General features: G+C 44.8%; 1 protein-coding gene across 5 annotated transcripts in view; it reads right to left on the bottom strand.

Annotated features, from left to right (window-relative positions):
• Window positions 1-519: 519 nt before the first annotated feature.
• The window catches only part of XKRX (XK related X-linked), a 48491-nt gene continuing 29934 nt past the window's right edge, over window positions 520-19076 (bottom strand). For 4 of the 5 annotated variants that reach the window (XM_040442251.1, XM_040442253.1, XM_040442252.1 and 1 more), the window contains exon 4: window positions 520-2093. In XM_040442251.1, the coding sequence (XP_040298185.1) occupies window positions 1369-2093 (725 nt within the window). In that variant the 3' untranslated portion in view covers window positions 520-1368. The remainder of the gene's footprint in view (window positions 2094-19076) is intronic. The other variant, XM_040442254.1, reaches the window with a different exon arrangement.

Raw genomic sequence — 19076 nt, 5'->3', positions numbered from 1 at the left:
GTATTTGGCGGTCACATACAGATGAATGAAGTGGAGTGCACATGAGTGCCCATACTCTATTTGCTCTGGGACTCCAGAACCTGTTCTTGGGATTGATGGGGGTCCTTCTTATGGCAAGTCAAAGCCTGGCTGTAAAACCAATCTGCCATTCACAACTCATTTTCAAAGAATAATAGAAAACTCTGTCTGCCTGTCGCACTGCAACAGTATCCTCACCGCCCCCTTGCTGCCACGTTTGGTGCTACACTAAAACAGCTAAAATAAGGAAAGTGGTGATGGTGGCCTCTTACTGATCAAAGGATGAAGGCTGAGCTTGGCCCATGAAAGCAATCAATTAGAACTATGGGATAGGAAACATTGAAATTGTAGGGGACAGATGGACACTTGCTTCCCAGAAAAACGATCAGTGGATAAAAGTAAAAATACCCCATACACCCCCAATATCTCATTCACATTATACAAAATACAGTAATAAAATTGTCAAATAAGGCTTCAAGAGTAATGAATACTTCCAGAGAAGGCGATTACAGATCCTTGTGGCTTTACTTTCCAATCTGAATGCTGCAATGATACAATATTTTGGATGCTGTGTAATCAAATTTAAAAGGTAACATAGTGTACCTCATTTATCAAAAAACTGTCCATCAGAAAAACTGGTGTTGTTGCTTAAAACCACCAGTCTGTGCTGTTTAAAGGGTCCTCTGATAAGCTGATCACTCGGTGTCTCGTAAGGAAGACGGTAGAAGTGCTGCAGAGATGCTGAACATTACACTGTACATGTAAAGCTGCCAAAGGCGCTCATGGTATCAGTTTTCTGCTTTGGCTAATAGATGGGGGTCTATCGTCTCAAGAATTCACATGCTCAGGACACCTGCGGATCCGCAACACATCAAACTGCACATCTGCAGCAGAATCCAACAAGTGTGAACATAACCTTAGAGCATTTGAAAATGTGTTTTTGAAATGACAACTTTAGGGTACCTTCACAGTCACTTTTTCTAAGATTCCCTTCATTTGAACAGAACTAGCAGAAATCCATGCAATAATAACCTCATATAGATGTACACAACGGATTTTCAATTGCAGATATTTGCAGGATATGTGGGTCATTCCTTAAACTGCACAGTGCTTTGATGCTCTAGGCAGCAATGCGAATAAATAATGTACTGAAGATGTGACTTATTACAGTAGGTGCTCCAGCCAACATCGCCTGCAAGGAACAACTCTGGTTAAAACGTACAGGTAGGTGCCTGCAGGATTGCACGGAGAACTGTGAATACAGTAAGGTGGTTCTCTTTCACAGTTATAATCAGAATTCAACATAAGAGTGCAAGAGAACACAGTAGGTCGCTCATTTATGTGTCTCCATCACACATCGGTCTCTACTGCTTCAACACGTATGTGTTTTGGGGTTCCTCTTCTTAGGCAAACGCACAAAATAAAGTCTGAAACATTGTGGCTGAAAAGAGATCGGCAAGGATGAAAGTACTGGTAGAAAAGGAGCATGAATGAAACTGAAGCACAGTAGCCGACCAACAGCTGGACCACAAGTAACGGGGAACAAAAATACTCAAACCCGTCCTCTTTGAAAAAATACCATAATAAAATAAGGGCTGCATTCTCAAGCAGTCTGAGGGTATAATGTATGCTCAGTCTTCCCCAGTTCTGAGACTGATCTATTAAGTCCCTCTCACTTAAGTTGAGCTGGACTGCGGACCAGCAAAACATGTTGATTGCAGAGTATAGCAAAGTGACGGTGCCCAAAACAGTCACTGTGCCAAGCCAGCTAAAATTCTTTTCCACATTCTCTGGAAGGCTGGACCCACTCCTCCAAAAGTAGACCCATGGTAACAGGAAGAGGGCAATCAAGTTCACCAATGCCACAGCTGCCACCCAGGCCTTGAGTGCTGAACAGAACAACACCAGCACAGTAACGCGAGTAGCAATCTCCAGACACCTCCACACAATGATGCAGATGAAGGCAGGTACACTCAGAAGCACCTTATAGTCATCATATTTGATCTGGATGGCTAAAACGTTCAGAACCAAGGCACCATAGGTGGTTGACATCAGAGACATGGCCATGAGGACTGCTAAAACAAAACAAGAAAAAAAAAAGTTTAAGTCTATATGTAATTCATAAGCATAATTACCACAATACCATTTAGTTCAGTGTAATGTACTACCAAACAACCACACGTTTAACAACCTCACACTTCCCCAGCAGTGAAGACTGTTAGTGACCTGGCCATGTTAGGCCGCATGCACACGACCGTGGTGTTTTGCGGTCCGCAAATCGCGGATCCGCAAAACACAGATGGCGTCCGTGCGCATTCCGCAATTTGCGGAACGGCACAGACAGCTTTCAATATAAATGCCTATTCTTGTTCGCAAAGCGCGGACAAAAATAGGACATATTATATTTTTTTTGCGGGGCAACGGAACGGAGCAACGGATGCGGACAGCATTGAAGTGAATGGGTCCGCATCCGAGCCGCCAAAACGGCGGCTCGGATGCGGAGCAAAACAACGGCCGTGTCACCAGCCAACTCCCTATTAAACTGTATATAGACAGACAGCTGTAGTTCACCTGATTAAAACGTTTTTTCTTTTGTCGATCCACAGCTCAAATGCAGAGTTGTGATACTTTTTCTTTATATGCAAATTACGCCTTTGGCGCAATGAGGGTGTCACGATTGCTCTTGTTCCACACAAGCTCCACTCATTTCTGTGACCAGCCCCTCCCTTGCTGCTTTGTCACTGCCTGGCACGGTCAATAAAAGCACAGAGAGAGAGAGAGGGCCTGGCCACAGAAAGGAGTGGAGCTGGAGTGCAACAAGAGCAATGGAGACACCCTGATTGCACCAAAGACCTAACTTGCATATTAAGAAAAAGGAAGGGAACCTCAGAAAAGAAAAACAGCACTTTAATGAGGTCTATGCAAACAGTTGGATAGGGGGGGTCGCAACAGGATATAAGCTTATAAAGTAAGAACTTATTAGTGATGTAAATTACTACACATACGTACAGTACAAACAAGAAGGCAATTTAACCCCTTTACACACATTGACGTACATATAAATCACAGAAGCCATTTACCATACAAAAATGTAATAAAAAGCTTAATTAGTTTTGGCCATCATAAAATTTTTTATGTCACACTGTTTATTCCAGAACTTCTGTGTTTTTGGTTACTTTGCCTCTCCAAAAATTTTTTATAGAAAGGGATCAAAAACAATAACAACTACAGTTCATCCTGCAAAACACAAGAACCCACAAGGCTCCATTAATAGAATAAATATAGAATAATAAAAATAAAGTCATAGGTGTTAAAGTCAAAGCAAACTTTTTTTAAGGCTTTGTTCACATCACTGTTCAGCCTTTCCGTTCTCCTGCTCCGTTTAGCAATTTTGCGGAAGGGGTGTGGACCCACTGATTTTCAATAGGGCCGCACAAGATGTGGACAGCACACCATGTGCTGTCCGCATCCACACTATCGTTCCGCGGCCCCGCAAAAAAATAGAACATGTCCTATTCTTGTCCGCAGCCACGGACAAGAAAAGGCATTTCTATCATAGTCCCGGCCATATGTGGTCCGCAAAACAGTTGCGGACGTGTGAATGGACCCTAAAACGAGGAATGAGTGCCCTGCTCGCAAGAGCTTACTCTCTATGAGAAGATAGGTGTGACACATAAGGTCAAAATTTTGGGTAGTAGCGCTAAAGCTGAATGAGCCAGTCACCAGCCAATATCTATAGTGCTTCTTAGTAAATTAGATGTGGTGGATACATTTGGATGATGGATCAGCCTCTGAAAGATAAGGTTTGTAAGAGGGGGTGAATGGAGAATAGTTAGATTAGGGAATGTGATAGACCACCCTAAAAAGATGGAGTTTTTAGGGAGAGTCTTAAACTGTGAACGTTGGGAATTGCTTGGGGGCAGAGCATTCCAGAGAACTGGTGAACCTCTAGAGAAGTCTTGGAGACAGGAGTGAGACAGAGTAGAGGTAGGGTGGTAGATGAGATGTAGGAGGGGAGCAGCACCATGGAGGGCATTGTGGAAGAGAATGAGGAGTTAAAATGGAATCCTATACTGTATGGGCAACCACTGAAATGACTGACACACGGTGGATGCATCGGAGTAGCGGTTAGAAAAATAGATAAGCCTGGCTACTGCATTCATGCTAGATTGGAGAGATTGAGCTTAGTGAGGGGAACCAATTAATGAGTTACAGTAATCAAGACGAGAGTGAATTCTACAGATGTTTTTGAGGTACAAACAGCGTAAGCAGGTGAGTGATTGAATATAGGTGATACAGGAAAGATCAGTGTTGAACATGACACCGAGGCAGCGAGCATGCTGCCCAGTAGTTAGGGTGTCACAAAGAGAGATATCAGATTTAGGTAGATTAGTAGATGGAGAAAACACAATGAGTTCAGTTTTTGAAAGATTCAGAGAGAAGACATTAGGTTAGAGACAGCGGGCAAACAATCACTAATGTTTTGTAGTAGAGCAGGGGTGATGTCATGTATAGCTTGGTGTCAGCATAGAGATGATACTGAAAACCAAATCTACAGACTGTTAGGTCAATGAGGGAGTTAAAGATAGTGGATAAGGGAACAGTAGACCAGGCATTTCAGAAGTTTAGAGATGAAGGGGAGATTAGAGACAAGTCAGCAGTTTAGTTTTGCATGATGGGTCAAGAGATATTTTGATGGGGTTATGAAGATGTTTGACAAAAGAAGGGTAAGATCCCAGGAGAGAGAGAAGTTGAAGATTTTATTAAGTAAGTAGTGACAGCTTGGGGAGAGACTGGAGGAGGTGTGAGGGAATAGGGTCAGTAGTGCACATGGTAGGTCGAGAAGAGGAGAAAAGCCTTCTTTTGTGACTGTGTCAAATGTAGAAAGTGAACCAGAGGAGGTACAGGAGGAAAGGGGATCAATGATGCTTGGAGGCCAGAGCAATAATGTCATGCTGGATGTTTTCAATTCTCTCTTTGAAATAGGTGGCCAGATATTCAGCACAGAAGTCATGGATGTGCACCTGCACTATAAAACTGAGGAGGGAGTGGATTACTGGATAGTGAGGAGATGAGAGAGGTGAAATAGGTTTGTTTCGCAAGGTGAAGGGCAAAGTTATAGGTTCTTTGCATAAACTTCTAAGAGGGGAAATATTTTGGTGTATGAAATTTTCTCCATAAGTGTTACGTACTGCTATGGTTGCTTTCTTCCGTGTTGGGAGGCTCTGCATGTAGGGGAAACTAATTTATCCAGGGTGCTTCTGAGGGTATCATTGTAGTATTTTGCAACCAGATCAGGACTGGAGAGGAAAGAGATTGGGGACAATGACAACTGTGATGTCCATAAGTTTCTTAGGGTCAATGGCATATAAATTTTTAAGTGTGCGATAAGTAGGAGTGTGCGGGGATGAATGAGGATTTAGGACAGTGAAGGAGAGAACGTTTTGGTCATAGAGTGAGAAGAGGAGAGTTAGTGAAGTCAGAAACAGAGCAGAAGGTATGAAGGCCAAGTCAAATGTGACAGCATCTTTATGTGCCCAAGAATTAGAAAATTGTGAAAGGCCGAAAAAGGAGGTTAGAAATAGAAACTGGGAGCCAGCTGGGGAGATAGGTCTGTCTGTCTATGGGGATTTTAAAATCCTGCAAAATTAGAGATGGAAATTCACAAGATAGGAAATAGGGAAGCCGAGCAGCAAAGTGATCTTGAAACTCGTTAGGTGAGTCAGGGGGTCGGTAGCTAACCACCACTCTCAGGGAAAGTGGGTTGAAGATTTTGAGGTTGTGAATCTCAAAAGATGGGAATGCGTGTGTTGGTACTGGGGCAAACACCTAGATCAGGGATCAGCAACCTCCGGCACTCCAAATGTTCTGAAACTACAACTCCCAGAATGCTCCATTTACTTATAAAAGAGTTGTGAGAACAGCCGAGAATGTTTGCATGCTGGGAGTTGTAGTTTCACAGCAGCTGGAGTGCCGAAGATTGCTGATCCCTGACCTAGATGGTGCATTGTGGGGAAAGAAGTATGCCGATCCCACCACCATACCTATTTTCAGGTCTAGGGTATTAGAAAAATGTAAGTCACCATAAGATAGAGCAGAAAGGGAAGCAGTGTCAGATTGTTGAATCCAAGTTTTGTCGAGGGCCAGCAGGTTTAGAAAGGTAGAAAGAAAATAGTCATAAATAAAGGGGAGTTTGTTGCATACCGTGGGAATCAGAGCAAACTGTTAAAAGATAGAAGAGAAAACAAGGCATGTTAATGAGGTTAGCAGGATTTCTATGTGTGATGGAAAAGGGGTGGGTTAAAATTAGCAGAAACAGGGTCATGTGAAATGCTAAAGTCACGTGGGTTTGGAGCAGCCATAATCATAACTAACCATAATCATGCTGTTTACAGTGAGTTGCATGATGAATTTGGGATTGAGGCTTCGAAAGATACATGATCCTGTGATGTCACAAGGTCCTTATAGTGCATAGGATTTAGACACTGAGTTGAGTGAGACAGATCTCCAGGAGAGAAACCGAAGAGACTACTGCAGCTAAATAGGAAGTTTATATTTAATCCCTAGTGCTTTATTTACAACCATATAGGTGAGTAACAGTTTGTAAGGATGCAAAAAAAAAGACATCCGTCCATCCAGTTATCCTGCAAGTTGATCCAGAGGAAGTAAAACACCCCTCCCCATGAGGTAGAAGCCAATTTTCCTCATTTTAGGGGGAAAAAATCCTTCCCGACTCCAGTCAGGCAATCTGAATAACTTCCTGGGTCAACAACCCTTTCCCTGAAATCTAATAACTATAACCCGTACTATTATTAGGGAACTTTCACACTTGCGTTAAAGTTTTCCGGTATTGAGTCCTGTCCTAGGGGCTCAATACTGGAAAAAACTGATTTATCCTAATGCATTCTAATTGGAGAGCAATCCATTCAGTATGCATCAGGATGTCTTCAGTTCAGTCACTGTACGGTTTTTGGACGGAGAAAATACTGCAGTATGCTGCGGTATTTTCTCCGTCCAAAATTCTGGAACACTTCCGGACCCGGCCTTATTTTACATTGAAATGCATTAATGCTGGATCCGGCCCCAAAAACAGATCTGGTTTTGCGGTCTGCGCATGCGCAGACCTTTAGAAATGTGAAAAAGATAAATACCGGATCCGTTTTACCGGATGACAACCGGAGAGACGGAATGCATCCGGATCTGTCTACAAATGGTAACCGTTTGCATACAGATTGTCGAATCCGGCAGGCAGTTCCGTCGCCGGTACTGCCTGCCAGAATCCAGCAACGCAAGTGTGAAAGTACCCTTACAGTTCAGAAATACATCCAGTTCCCTCTTGTACTCTGTTAGTGAGTTCACCATAGTCACCTCCTCTGGCTGAGAATGCTATACTCCATACTCTTCAATGTTTGTGTAGATGCCTTCTTTCCTCTAGATGTAGAGAATGTCCCCTCGTCACAGTCCTGGGTATAAATAGATGTTGGGAGAGATCTCTGTACTGACCCCTGATATATTTATACAAAGTTATTAGATCTCCCCTGAGTCATCTTTTTTCTGCTCAGCTGCTTGCTGAGTGAGTAAGAGAAGGTTAGCAAACAGGGCCTCCTCCGCTTTCTTTGTGTAGTGGATGGGAGACAGTCTCCACCCAGCTGCAAACTGCAACTAGAGAACTGCCAACTAGACATTCAGCATTCACAGGGCAAAACCGGTAAAAAAAAATGGACGATACAAGTCTTATAGTGGCCAGAACGTGTTATTCTTCATGTACTATCGATTAATGCAAAGTTTTTAAAAAGTTTGGTAGGCTTTAACACCAGAGAAGCAAATGCTAAGCAGAGACAAACAAGCATATTGGCCCAGCTGTAACATGAAAATCAAAGGATCAAACACTTTGGCAAGAAAATATAACAGCAGCCACGAGAACTGCAGGTCATATGTACCATGAATGTTTACATTTGCAGGGATGACGGAGGATGTTCACAAGTATGTGACTTGAAGCTGGCCTTGGTCCAGATAATATAAGCTTCTTCATTGGCTGCATGTGAAGGACACATCTCTTATGTCTATCTTGTAACCCGCCATTTATCGAGGGCTAATAGTTGTATGAATAAGATACATAAACTTTACCCTAAAGTCCTCCTTAACGCCTCAAAGTGGTCATGCTATGACTGATGTAAAAATGAAAATCAGATCTTATATAGTACATGACAAGGGCTCATGCCCACAAAGTTATTTTTTGTCCGTTCCGTTTTTTTTTTTTGCAGCTCCTATGCGGAACCATAGGGGGCCACAAAAAAACGGAAATGACTCCGTGTGCATTCCGTACCTGTGCATATGCAAGTCCGTTACGCAAAAAAATAGAACGTCATATTCATAGTCTGTTTTGCGGACAAGGACAGGCATTGTTACAATGGATCCACAATTTTTTTTTATTAAAAAAACTGATGTAAGACTGACATCATCCGATTTTTGGGGGTCAGAAAATACATTCGTCAGGAGCATGAGTCCTAACAAAGCTAGAACCAGTCCTATACCTAACGTGGAACCAGAGATATTCCCATTCATTACTCCAATTGTTCTGCTAGATTCTTTCTAGCTGGAAACTCAGGGGGTGTGTCCTTTCTGCTACAGCTCACTCCCTGAAACTGCCTCAGCTTCTAAAAGAAGATATTGCTGGTGGCAGTTGAGGATTTAACCTAAGCATGTGCAACCACCTCAGTGAGGGTGAGAAAATGAGGAATATTCAGTTCCAGGTGCTGGCTTGAAATATTTAGAATAAGGCCTCATGCACACGACCGTTGTGTGCATCCGCGGCCGTTGTGCCTTTTTCCGGGTTTTTTTTCGCGGACCCACTGACTTTCAATGAGTCAGTGGAAAAATCGGAAAATGCACCGTTTTGCAGCCGCATTTGTGATCAGTGTTTCCTGTCCGTCAAAAAAATATGACCTGTCCTATTTTTTTGACGGACAACGGTTCACGGACCCATTCAAGTCAATGGGTCCGTGAAAAAACACGGATGCACACAAGATTGGCATCCGCGTCCGTGGCCGTAGGCTACTTTCACACAGACGGATCCGCAGATCTGTCTGCATAAAAGCTTTTTCAGAGCTGAGTTTTCACGAAGGAGCCCCAGCGATTAAACTGGGACTCCGATCGGTACTCTCTGCTGCCACCAAAGATAGGGGGGGAGATTTTAATTATGAGGGGGAGGGAGGGGAGGGGGGCCCACTGGCCACCAATGAATCTACAGTACTACAGGGGAGGGGGGGCCGGCCGCACTGGCCACCAATGTGTTAAATACAGGGGAGGGAGGGAGGGGGGGCCGCACTAGCCACCAATGAGTTAAATACAGGGGGGTGGTCTGCCCCCTGCTGCCTGGCAGCACCTGCCAGGCAGCAGGGGGCAGTCATGTACACAGTTCTTTTAGTATATTCTAACCTGAAGCGTCCCCATCACCATGGGAACGCCTCTGTGTTAGAATATACTGTCGGATCTGAGTTTCACGATCTAACTCAAATCCGATGGTATATTCTAACATAGAGGCGTTTCCATGGTGATGGGGACGCTTCAAGTTAAAATATACCATCGGATTGGAGAAAACTCCGATCCGATGGTATAAAAGGGACTCCTGACTTTACATTGAAAGTCAATGGGGGACGGATCCGTTTGCAATTGCACCATATTGTGTCAACGTCAAACGGATCCGTCCCCATTGACTTGCATTGTAATTCAGGACGGATCCGTTTGGCTCCGCACAGCCAGGCGGACACCAAAACGACTTTTTTTTCATGTCCGTGGATCCTCCAAAAATCAAGACCCACGGAAGAAAAAACGGTCACGGATCACGGACCAACGGAACCCCGTTTTTGCGGACCTTAAAAAAAAACGGTCGTGTGCATGAGGCCTAACCCTGGGTTTCATAGAAGTTATTAACATTAGGCAGTGAAAATAGTTTTTTTCCAATAGTATGTTACGCTAGCCCTATTCTGCCAACTTTATTTTGCGGTTTGATACAAATATGGCGATACTAAATATATATTTTTTTATGTTTTACTACTTTTACATAATAAAATCCCTTTTTTTAAACTTTTTTTTTTTTTGCGCCATAAGTCCACTTTTTCATTTTTCGTCAAGGCAGCTTGGATGGGCTGTATTTTATTCTGGTACCATTTTGAGATACATATCACTTTTCGATCCCTTTTTATCATCTTTTGGAACGGCAATTCTGTCATTCTTTAAAAAAATATATTTTATAAAGGTGCTCACTGTGGGGGGAAATTAATGTTATTTCATTTAATTTTTTTATGTAGATTAGGTTGTTACAGATGTGACGATACCAATTACACGTATGTTTATTAGATTTTTTTTTATTACTTTTTCCCACTAAGTCCCACCAGACTGCTGGTGAAATACACTGCAATAGTGATCTAACAGTGTATTGCACTTGTTAGTACTGAATGAAGATAATTTCTATCTTCATTCAGCAGGACCTGCGCCGACGTCACCACGTGGTGAGCGCGATTACGTCAAAGGTCTGAAAGAAGACAATGCCGGCTGCGCGAACAACAGGATGAGGAGAGTTAATTTTGTTTTTCTTTTTTACCCCTAAAGCCACATTTTAGTAAGCATTCTGTATTAAGAATGCTATTATTTTCCTTTATAACCATGTTAGGCTACTTTCACACTTGCGTTCGAGGTTCCGCAGCTTGCAGCGTTCGGGTGTCCGCCTGGCCGTGGGGAGCTAAACGGATCCGTCCAGACTTACAATGTAAGTCAATGGGGACGGATCCGTTTGAAGTTGACACAATATGGTGCAATTGCAAACGGATCCGTCCCCATTGACTTTCAATGTAAAGTCTGGACGGATCCGTCTGACTAACTTTTTGTTCTGAACAGATACCATCGTTTGCATTATAGGAGCGGATCTGTCTGTACAGACATCAGACGGATCCGCTCCGAACGCAAGTGTTAAAGTAGCCTTATAAGGGAAAATAATAAAATATACAGAACACCTAACCCAAACTTCAGTGCAGAAGTCCGGGTTCGGGTATGGGTACCAGTCAGTTTTTTATCACGCGAGTGCAAAATGCATTGCATCCGCGCGATAAAAACTGAACATCGGAACGCAATCACAGTCAAAACTGACTGCAATTGCATACCTACTCGCACGATTTTCCCTGATCGCAGATGCAACGCATCCGGACCTACAACGGACACGCTCGTCTGCAAGGTGCCTTAGTTCATCAGATCCTTAGATACAATGGTTGCTACTGACTGACTTCTAAACAGCAGGGATCGGCGCTAGCACCAATATCGGCTGTTGCTGCTGATGGCACCGACATGGTGCAGGAATGTAATACTTCCCATGCTGTTTATTCGCGGATTGGTGTGGGAAGGGGTTAATTAGATCTCAGTTTCTTTCAAATTAAGCAAATATAAGCTCAGCAGTCAAATGCCATTGTTTACAGGTCACCACAGAGGCCGTCAGCAGTGACATGCACATGGATGGTAGGGTTGTTGCGATACCAAAATTTTGATTCGATTTCAATGCCATAGAAAAGTATTGTGATACTCGATACCACACGAAAAAAATAAAATACCAAAAAAAAGCTGCGTGCATTTCACATTTAAAAAAATGGCGAATCGCACAGTTTTTTTTTTATGTTCCGGCGTTCACCGCATATTTTTTAAAAATATTTTAATAGTTTGGACTTTTTGGACATGGCGATATGTGATATGTTTATTTATTTATTGTTTATATATTTTATATGCAAAATTGGGAAAGGGGGTGATTTATACTTAATATATATTATTTTTTTTTTTATAACTATTTTCCCCCTTAGGGGCTAGAACCTGGGATCTTTTAATCCCTTGTCCTATTCACCCTAATAGAGCTCTATTAGGGTGAATAGGACTTCACACTCTCCCTGCTGCCCTGTGCACACAGAAGCAGGGAGGTTACCATGGCAGCCAGGGCTTCAGTAGCGTCCTGGCCATAGGCATGCGCACAGGGCACACCCCTAATCAAGCCTGCTGGCCGGCGAATACTTATAAAGCACTTCCATTTTGGAAGCGCTCATTAGTACCGGAGGACCAGGAAGCGGTGAACGCTCTGTACTTACCACTTCCTGGTCCTCGGCTGTGCACAGCGTGAAGCGCTTTGTGACGTCACGCTGTGCGAGCAAGTTCAGAGCGCACAGCAGAGAGCAGACATCAGGAGGAAGAAAATCGCGGGCGGTGAGGAACGGCGGCGTCCAGGAGCAGAGACGTAGGTGGTTTTTTATTTTATAAAAAATGAGGCTGTTAGGGGCATAATGGGGGCTAATGGCATATAGGCTATACATGAAAAACTGCAGAACTTCCAATGTAGTGAAAAGAAAATTAAGTCCTTTATTCGCCCATGCAACGTTTCAGTCCGCTTACTGGGACCGTTATGCTTGATAATGGTCCCAGTAAGTGGACTGAAACGTCGCACACGTGAATAAAGGACCTCATTTTCTTTTCACTACATTGGAAGTGCTGCAGTTTTTCTTTTTCCATTTATTTGACGATTGGTTGCGTCTGTACTAGGGCTGAAACGATTACTCGATTAAATCGAGTAATTCGACACAAAAAAATCCTCGATGCAAATTTTTTGCATCGAAGATTCGTTTGTGTCATGTGACCACGGATCGGGAGTGAAGCGCTTCCTATTACTCCCGCTCCGTGGTCTCCTGCGGCGCTTGGAATACTTACCTTTCCAGCAGGCGGCCTCCGGACACTCCACAGTACGTCCATGGTCCCGCGCTGCTCTGACCTCCTGACGTACGCACGCCGTGACCTGACGCACTGTGTGACGTCAGGAGCAGAGCAGCGCAGAACGATGGAGTGTCGGCAGCGCCCCTGCTGGAAAGGTAAGTGGATGAAACCGAGGGGGTGGGGGCGCAACTAAGGCCAGGCGCCTGGAGTGCACAGAGTCATAGAAACCAGTGACGTTGTGCACTACGGGTGTCAGGAGGAGCATGGCAACAGAGCTGATGGCACAATGGGGGCAGAGCTGATGGCACAATGGGGGCAGAGCTGATGGCACAATGGGGGCAGAGCTGATGGCACAATGGGGGCAGAGCTGATGGCACAATGGGTCAGAGCTAATGGGGCAGAGCTGATGGCACAAGGGGGCAGATCTGTTGGCACAAGGGGGCAGAGCTGCTGATGGCACAAGGGGGCAGAGCTGCTGATGGCACAAGGGGGCAGAGCTGCTGCTGGCACAAGGGGGCAGAGCTGATGGCACAAGGGGGCAGAGCTGATGGAACAAGGGGGCAGAGCTGATGGAACAAGGGGGCAGAGCTGATGGAACAAGGGGGCAGAGCTGATGGAACAAGGGGGCAGAGCTGATGGAACAAGGGGGCAGAGCTGATGGAACAAGGGGGCAGAGCTGATCGCACAAGGGGGCAGAGCTGATGGCACTGGGGTGAGGGATTGCTGATGGCACAAGGGGCAGAGCTGATGGCACTGGGGTGAGGGAGAGCATATGGCACTGGGGTGAGGGAGAGCTGATGGCACGGGTGAGGGAGAGCTGATGGCACTGGGGGATAGTGGAGCTGATGACACTGGGGGGAACTGATGCACTTGGGCTGATAGCACAGTGGGGAACAAAGGGTGTTGGGGGCTAATGGCAGGGCGTCTGAGTTTTTATAAAGGAAAACAGTATTATTTTTTTCTTATTAGATTACTCGATTAATCGTAAAAAATAATCGATAGAATACTCGATTACTAAAATAATCGTTTACTGCAGCCCTAGTCTGTACTGCTGGCACTCCAGACTTTAAGTACGGTTAGTGCTGCCTTGGATTTTTTATATATATATATATATATATATATATATATATACACATACACACACTGCTCAAAAAAATAAAGGGAACACAAAAATAACACATCCTAGATCTGAATTAATTAAATATTCTTCTGAAATACTTTGTTCTTTACATAGTTGAATGTGCTGACAACAAAATCACACAAAAATAAAAAAACGTAAATCAAATTTTTCAACCCATGGAGGTCTGGATTTGGAGTCACACTCAAAATTAAAGTGGAAAACCACACTACAGGCTGATCCAACTTTGATATAATGTCCTTAAAACAAGTCAAAATGAGGCTCAGTAGTGTGTGTGGCCTCCACGTGCCTGTATGACCTCCCTACAACGCCTGTGCATGCTCCTGATGAGGTGGCGGACGGTCTCCTGAGGGATCTCCTCCCAGACCTGGACTAAAGCATCTGCCAACTCCTGGACAGTCTGTGGTGCAACGTGACGTTGGTGGACAGAGCGAGACATGATGTCCCAGATGTGCTCAATTGGATTCAGGTCTGGGGAACGGGCGGGCCAGTCCATAGCATCAATGCCTTCATCTTGCAGGAACTGCTGACACACTCCAGCCACATGAGGTCTAGCATTGTCTTGCATTAGGAGGAACCCAGGGCCAACCGCACCAGCATATGGTCTCACAAGGGGTCTGAGGATCTCATCTCGGTATCTCATGGCAGTCAGGCTACCTCTGGCGAGCACATGGAGGGCTGTGCGGCCCTCCAAAGAAATGCCACCCCACACCATTACTGACCCAATACCAAACCGGTCATGCTGGAGGATGTTGCAGGCAGCAGAACGTTCTCCACGGCGTCTCAAGACTCTGTCACATCTGTCACATGTGCTCAGTGTGAACCTGCTTTCATCTGTGAAGAGCACAGGGCGCCAGTGGCGAATTTGCCAATATTGGTGTTCTCTGGAAAATGCCAAACGTCCTGCACGGTGTTGGGCTGTAAGCACAACCCCCACCTGTGGACGTCGGGCCCTCATATCACCCTCATGGAGTCTGTTTCTGACCGTTTGAGCAGACACATGCACATTTGTGGCCAGCTGGAGGTCATTTTGCAGGGCTCTGGCAGTGCTCCTCCTGTTCCTCCTTGCACAAAGGCGGAGGTAGCGGTCCTGCTGCTGGGTTGTTGCCCTCCTACGGCCTCCTCCACGTCTCCTGATGTACTGGCCTGTCTCCTGGTAGAGCCTCCATGCTCTGGACACTACGCTGACAGACACAGCAAACCTTCTTGCCACAGCTCGCATTGATGTGCCATCCTGGATAAGCTGCACTACCTGAGCCACTTGTGTGGGTTGTAGACTCCGTCTCATGCTACCACTAGAGTGAAAGCACTGCCAGCATTCAAAAGTGACCAAAACATCAGCCAGGAAGCATAGGAACTGAGAAGTGGTCTGTGGTGACCACCTGCAGAACCACTCCTTTATTGGGGGTGTCTTGCTTATTGCCTATAATTTCCACCTGTTGTCTATCCCATTTGCACAACAGCATGTGAAATTGATTGTCACTCAGTGTTGCATCCTAAGTGGACAGTTTGATTTCACAGTGTGATTGACTTGGAGTTACATTGTGTTGTTTAAGTGTTCCCTTTATTTTTTTGAGCAGTGTATATGTATATATATATATATATATATATATATATATATATACACACACACACACACATACATATATACACACACTCACCTAAAGAATTATTAGGAACACCATACTAATACTGTGTTGGACCCCCTTTTGCCTTAAGAACTGCCTTAATTCTACGTGGCATTGATTCCACAAGGTATCAGCACTTTAGAAATGTTGGCCCATATTGATAGGATAGCATCTTGCAGTTGATGGAGATTTGAGGGATGCACATCCAGGGCACGAAGCTCCCGTTCCACCACATCCCAAAGATGCTCTATTGGGTTGAGATCTGGTGACTGTGGGGGCCATTTTAGTACAGTGAACTCATTGTCATGTTTAAGAAACCAATTTGAAATGATTCGAGCTTTGTGACATGGTGCATTATCCTGCTAGCCATCAGAGGATGGATACATGTTCTCATTCTGTTTATGCCAAATTCGGACTCTACCATTTGAATGTCTCAACAGAAAATCGAGACTCATCAGACCAGGCAACATTTTTCCAGTCTTCAACAGTCCAATTTTGGTGAGCTCATGCAAATTGTAGCCTCTTTTTCCTATTTGTAGTGGAGATGAGTGGTACCCGGTGGGGTCTTCTGCTGTTGTAGCCCATCCGCCTCAAGGTTGTGCGTGTTGTGGCTTCACAAATGCTTTGCTGCATACCTCGGTTGTAATGAGTGGTTATTTCAGTCAACGTTGCTCTTCTATCAGCTTGAATCAGTCGGCCCATTCTCCTCTGACCTCTAGCATCCACAAGGCATTTTTGCCCACAGGACTGCCACATACTAGATGTTTTTCCCTTTTCACACCATTCTTTGTAAACCCTAGAAATGGTGTGTGCGTGCGTGAAAATCCCAGTAACTGAGCAGATTGTGAAATACTCAGACCGGCCCGTCTGGCACCAACAACCATGCCACGCTCAAAATTGCTTAAATCACCTTTTCTTTCCCATTCTGACATCCAGTTTGGAGTTCAGGAGATTGTCTTGATCAGGACCACCCCCCTAAATGCATTGAAGCAACTGCCATGTGATTGGTTGACTAGATAATCGCATTAATGAGAAATAGAACAGGTGTTCCTAATAATTCTTTAGGTGAGTGTATATACGCGTCGCACAGTGTGTGTGCTTTAGGGTGCACACCCTAATGCAATAGGCTGCATACGCCGATGGTCCTGGCTGCCATGGTAACTGATCGGAGCACCAGAATTACACTGCCAGGGCTCCGATCAGAAGCTGCCACTGCCACCAATGAGAAGGGGAGGGGACCCTGTGGCCACTGCCAACAATGTTTTTAATACTGGGAAGGGGGGAGCAATGCGCCACTAATGATAATTAACCTTTAATACAGGAGGCGGGAGCCGGCAGCAGATCAGCGGCAGTTAACCCCTCAGGTGCCGCACCTGAGGGGTAGAGGCAGGGTGCCGGCTATGTGATTCTGGTGCCAGCACCCGTCTCCTGTATTAAAGGTTAAAGAGGACCTTTCATGGGTCCAAACATTTGTAAACTATCAGGATATGTAAAGCGGCACCCAGGGATCTAACTGAACTTACTGTTATTCCTGGGAGCGCTCCGTTCGCCCGCTGTGGCCCCGGTATATTCTGCAGCTCTGTATGCTAATCGCTAGCATCGGAGCAAAGAGGAGGAGACTGCTCTTTTTCTCAATGGGCGTTCCTTCTGCCTGTCCGTGACGCTCTGCGCTTTGAATGGACAGTGCTACAGCCAGTGAGAAGGAACGCCCATTGAGAAAAAGGGCAGTCTCCTACCCATTGCTCCAATGCTATCAATTAGCATACAGAGCTGGAGAATATACCGGGGGCCACAGCAGGCGAACGGAACAGCGCCCAGGAATAATAGAAAGTTCAGTGAGACCCCTGGGCACCACTCTATATATCCTGTTAGTTTACAATGTTTGGACCCATGAAAGGTCCTCTACGATCATTGGTGGCGCAGTGCACCCACCCTTCCACCTCTCGTCTCTCTTCTTATTGGCAGCAGCGGCAGCATAGGGGGGAGGGAGAGAGTGGCTCCTTCTCCCCTGTGCTGCTGAGGGAACATGAGCATGTTGAGAGCAGCGCGATCATGTCCTGTGATGCTAGGCTGTGCAGTAGCGCAGCCTAGTATCGATAAAAGGCAAATACCGGTATCGGGACAAAAGCAGGCATGTCTTCAGTTTTTTTTGCCGGTACGCATGCTACGGTTTTATCTTTTGCCTGATCAGTCAAAATGACTGAACTAAAGACATCCTAATGCATCCTGAACGGATTGCTCTCCTTTCAGAATGCATTGGGATAAAACTGATCAGTTATTTTCCGGTATAGAGCCCCTAGGACGGAACTCTATGCCGGAAAAGAAAAACGCTAGTGTGAAAGTACCCTTAGCTGAATGACAGCAGTTTTTCAAATGGTTTACAGCTTCAGTCTTGAACTATTGACTATCCATTCCCTTCACTTATACAAGTGTCTCTAGTCCTGCAAAAAAACATATTTACTTAATCAGTTATCAGTGAGAGGCTAGGTTAACCATGGGCGTTGCGTTCCCTGTCACAGCGGAACATAACACAATGGAAAGTATAAGTATTGCTGCTCCATAACTGTGCGTTGCGTGCCATATAGTGAAGCATATGAAAAGCATGCTTCTTCACGGTCACTTAACGTGTTCGTTTTGCGGTAACGTGACGCACTGCATGCATTGGCCTTTATTCTTACAGTAGAGAAGTAATTAATTATAACTTTTTGTGAATTGGGACATTTAAACTTGCTTTTTTTATTACCTAAAATTGCCTCCGACTCCCCAGCCCTGGACAAAAGTATTGATATTTTGATACCCGCAACAACCCTACGTGGATGGCACATCATACTTCTGGCATCGGCATGATGAGAGGTGGACTGGTAACGCTTGTGACCCGCTGATCATGGTCTCCCATTCTTGGAGAACTCCTTTAATACAGACAGAAGGAAACACATACACACAAACACTACGGCCCACTTCAACTCAGATTTTATTCATTGATACCTCACAACAAACATGCAGGCAATTCTGTCATCAGTGTTCATGCAGAAGGATCCATTTTTAAGGTTTCCTTGGATAAAGTATGAATGACACTGGTATTGTGGTTTGAATGGAGGATAAATCTCTCAAAATCAGTCAGAATGAGGATTGACGATCTTGAGCTACAAGAATCCCAAGATTAAACTTGTTGTCCACGTTGGAAATATCATTGAGGCAACCTACAAAAGTACGTTTTTCACTTGGCATCCTATTGGTGGGACCCCCAATAATCAGCTCTAGGCTGTGGGGGAACCTAGCAAATAGGGTCATATGGGAAAGGGGGCATTATGTTGTACCCACTGAAATACACATGTAGCAGTTCTAAACATCTCATCGTGAAATAATTGCACAGAAGCCACTGAAAAATGTCAATTCATGGTTTCTTGCCATTCTTTACTTAACGCATGAATCAACATGAGGATTGCTACATCTGTACAAGGGCAGTCTATGTATTGCATGGACATTCCAGATCCTCCAGAGTAAGTGCTAGTTCACATGGTAGATTTTGCAAAGGCAAATATCCGCCAAATATT

Source organism: Bufo bufo, chromosome 8 (assembly GCF_905171765.1).
Source record: "Bufo bufo chromosome 8, aBufBuf1.1, whole genome shotgun sequence".
In the NCBI taxonomy this organism is placed as follows: Eukaryota; Metazoa; Chordata; class Amphibia; order Anura; family Bufonidae; genus Bufo; species Bufo bufo.
The sequence above is the reverse complement of the archived record's forward strand: the minus strand, read 5'-3'. Positions and strand labels throughout refer to the sequence as shown.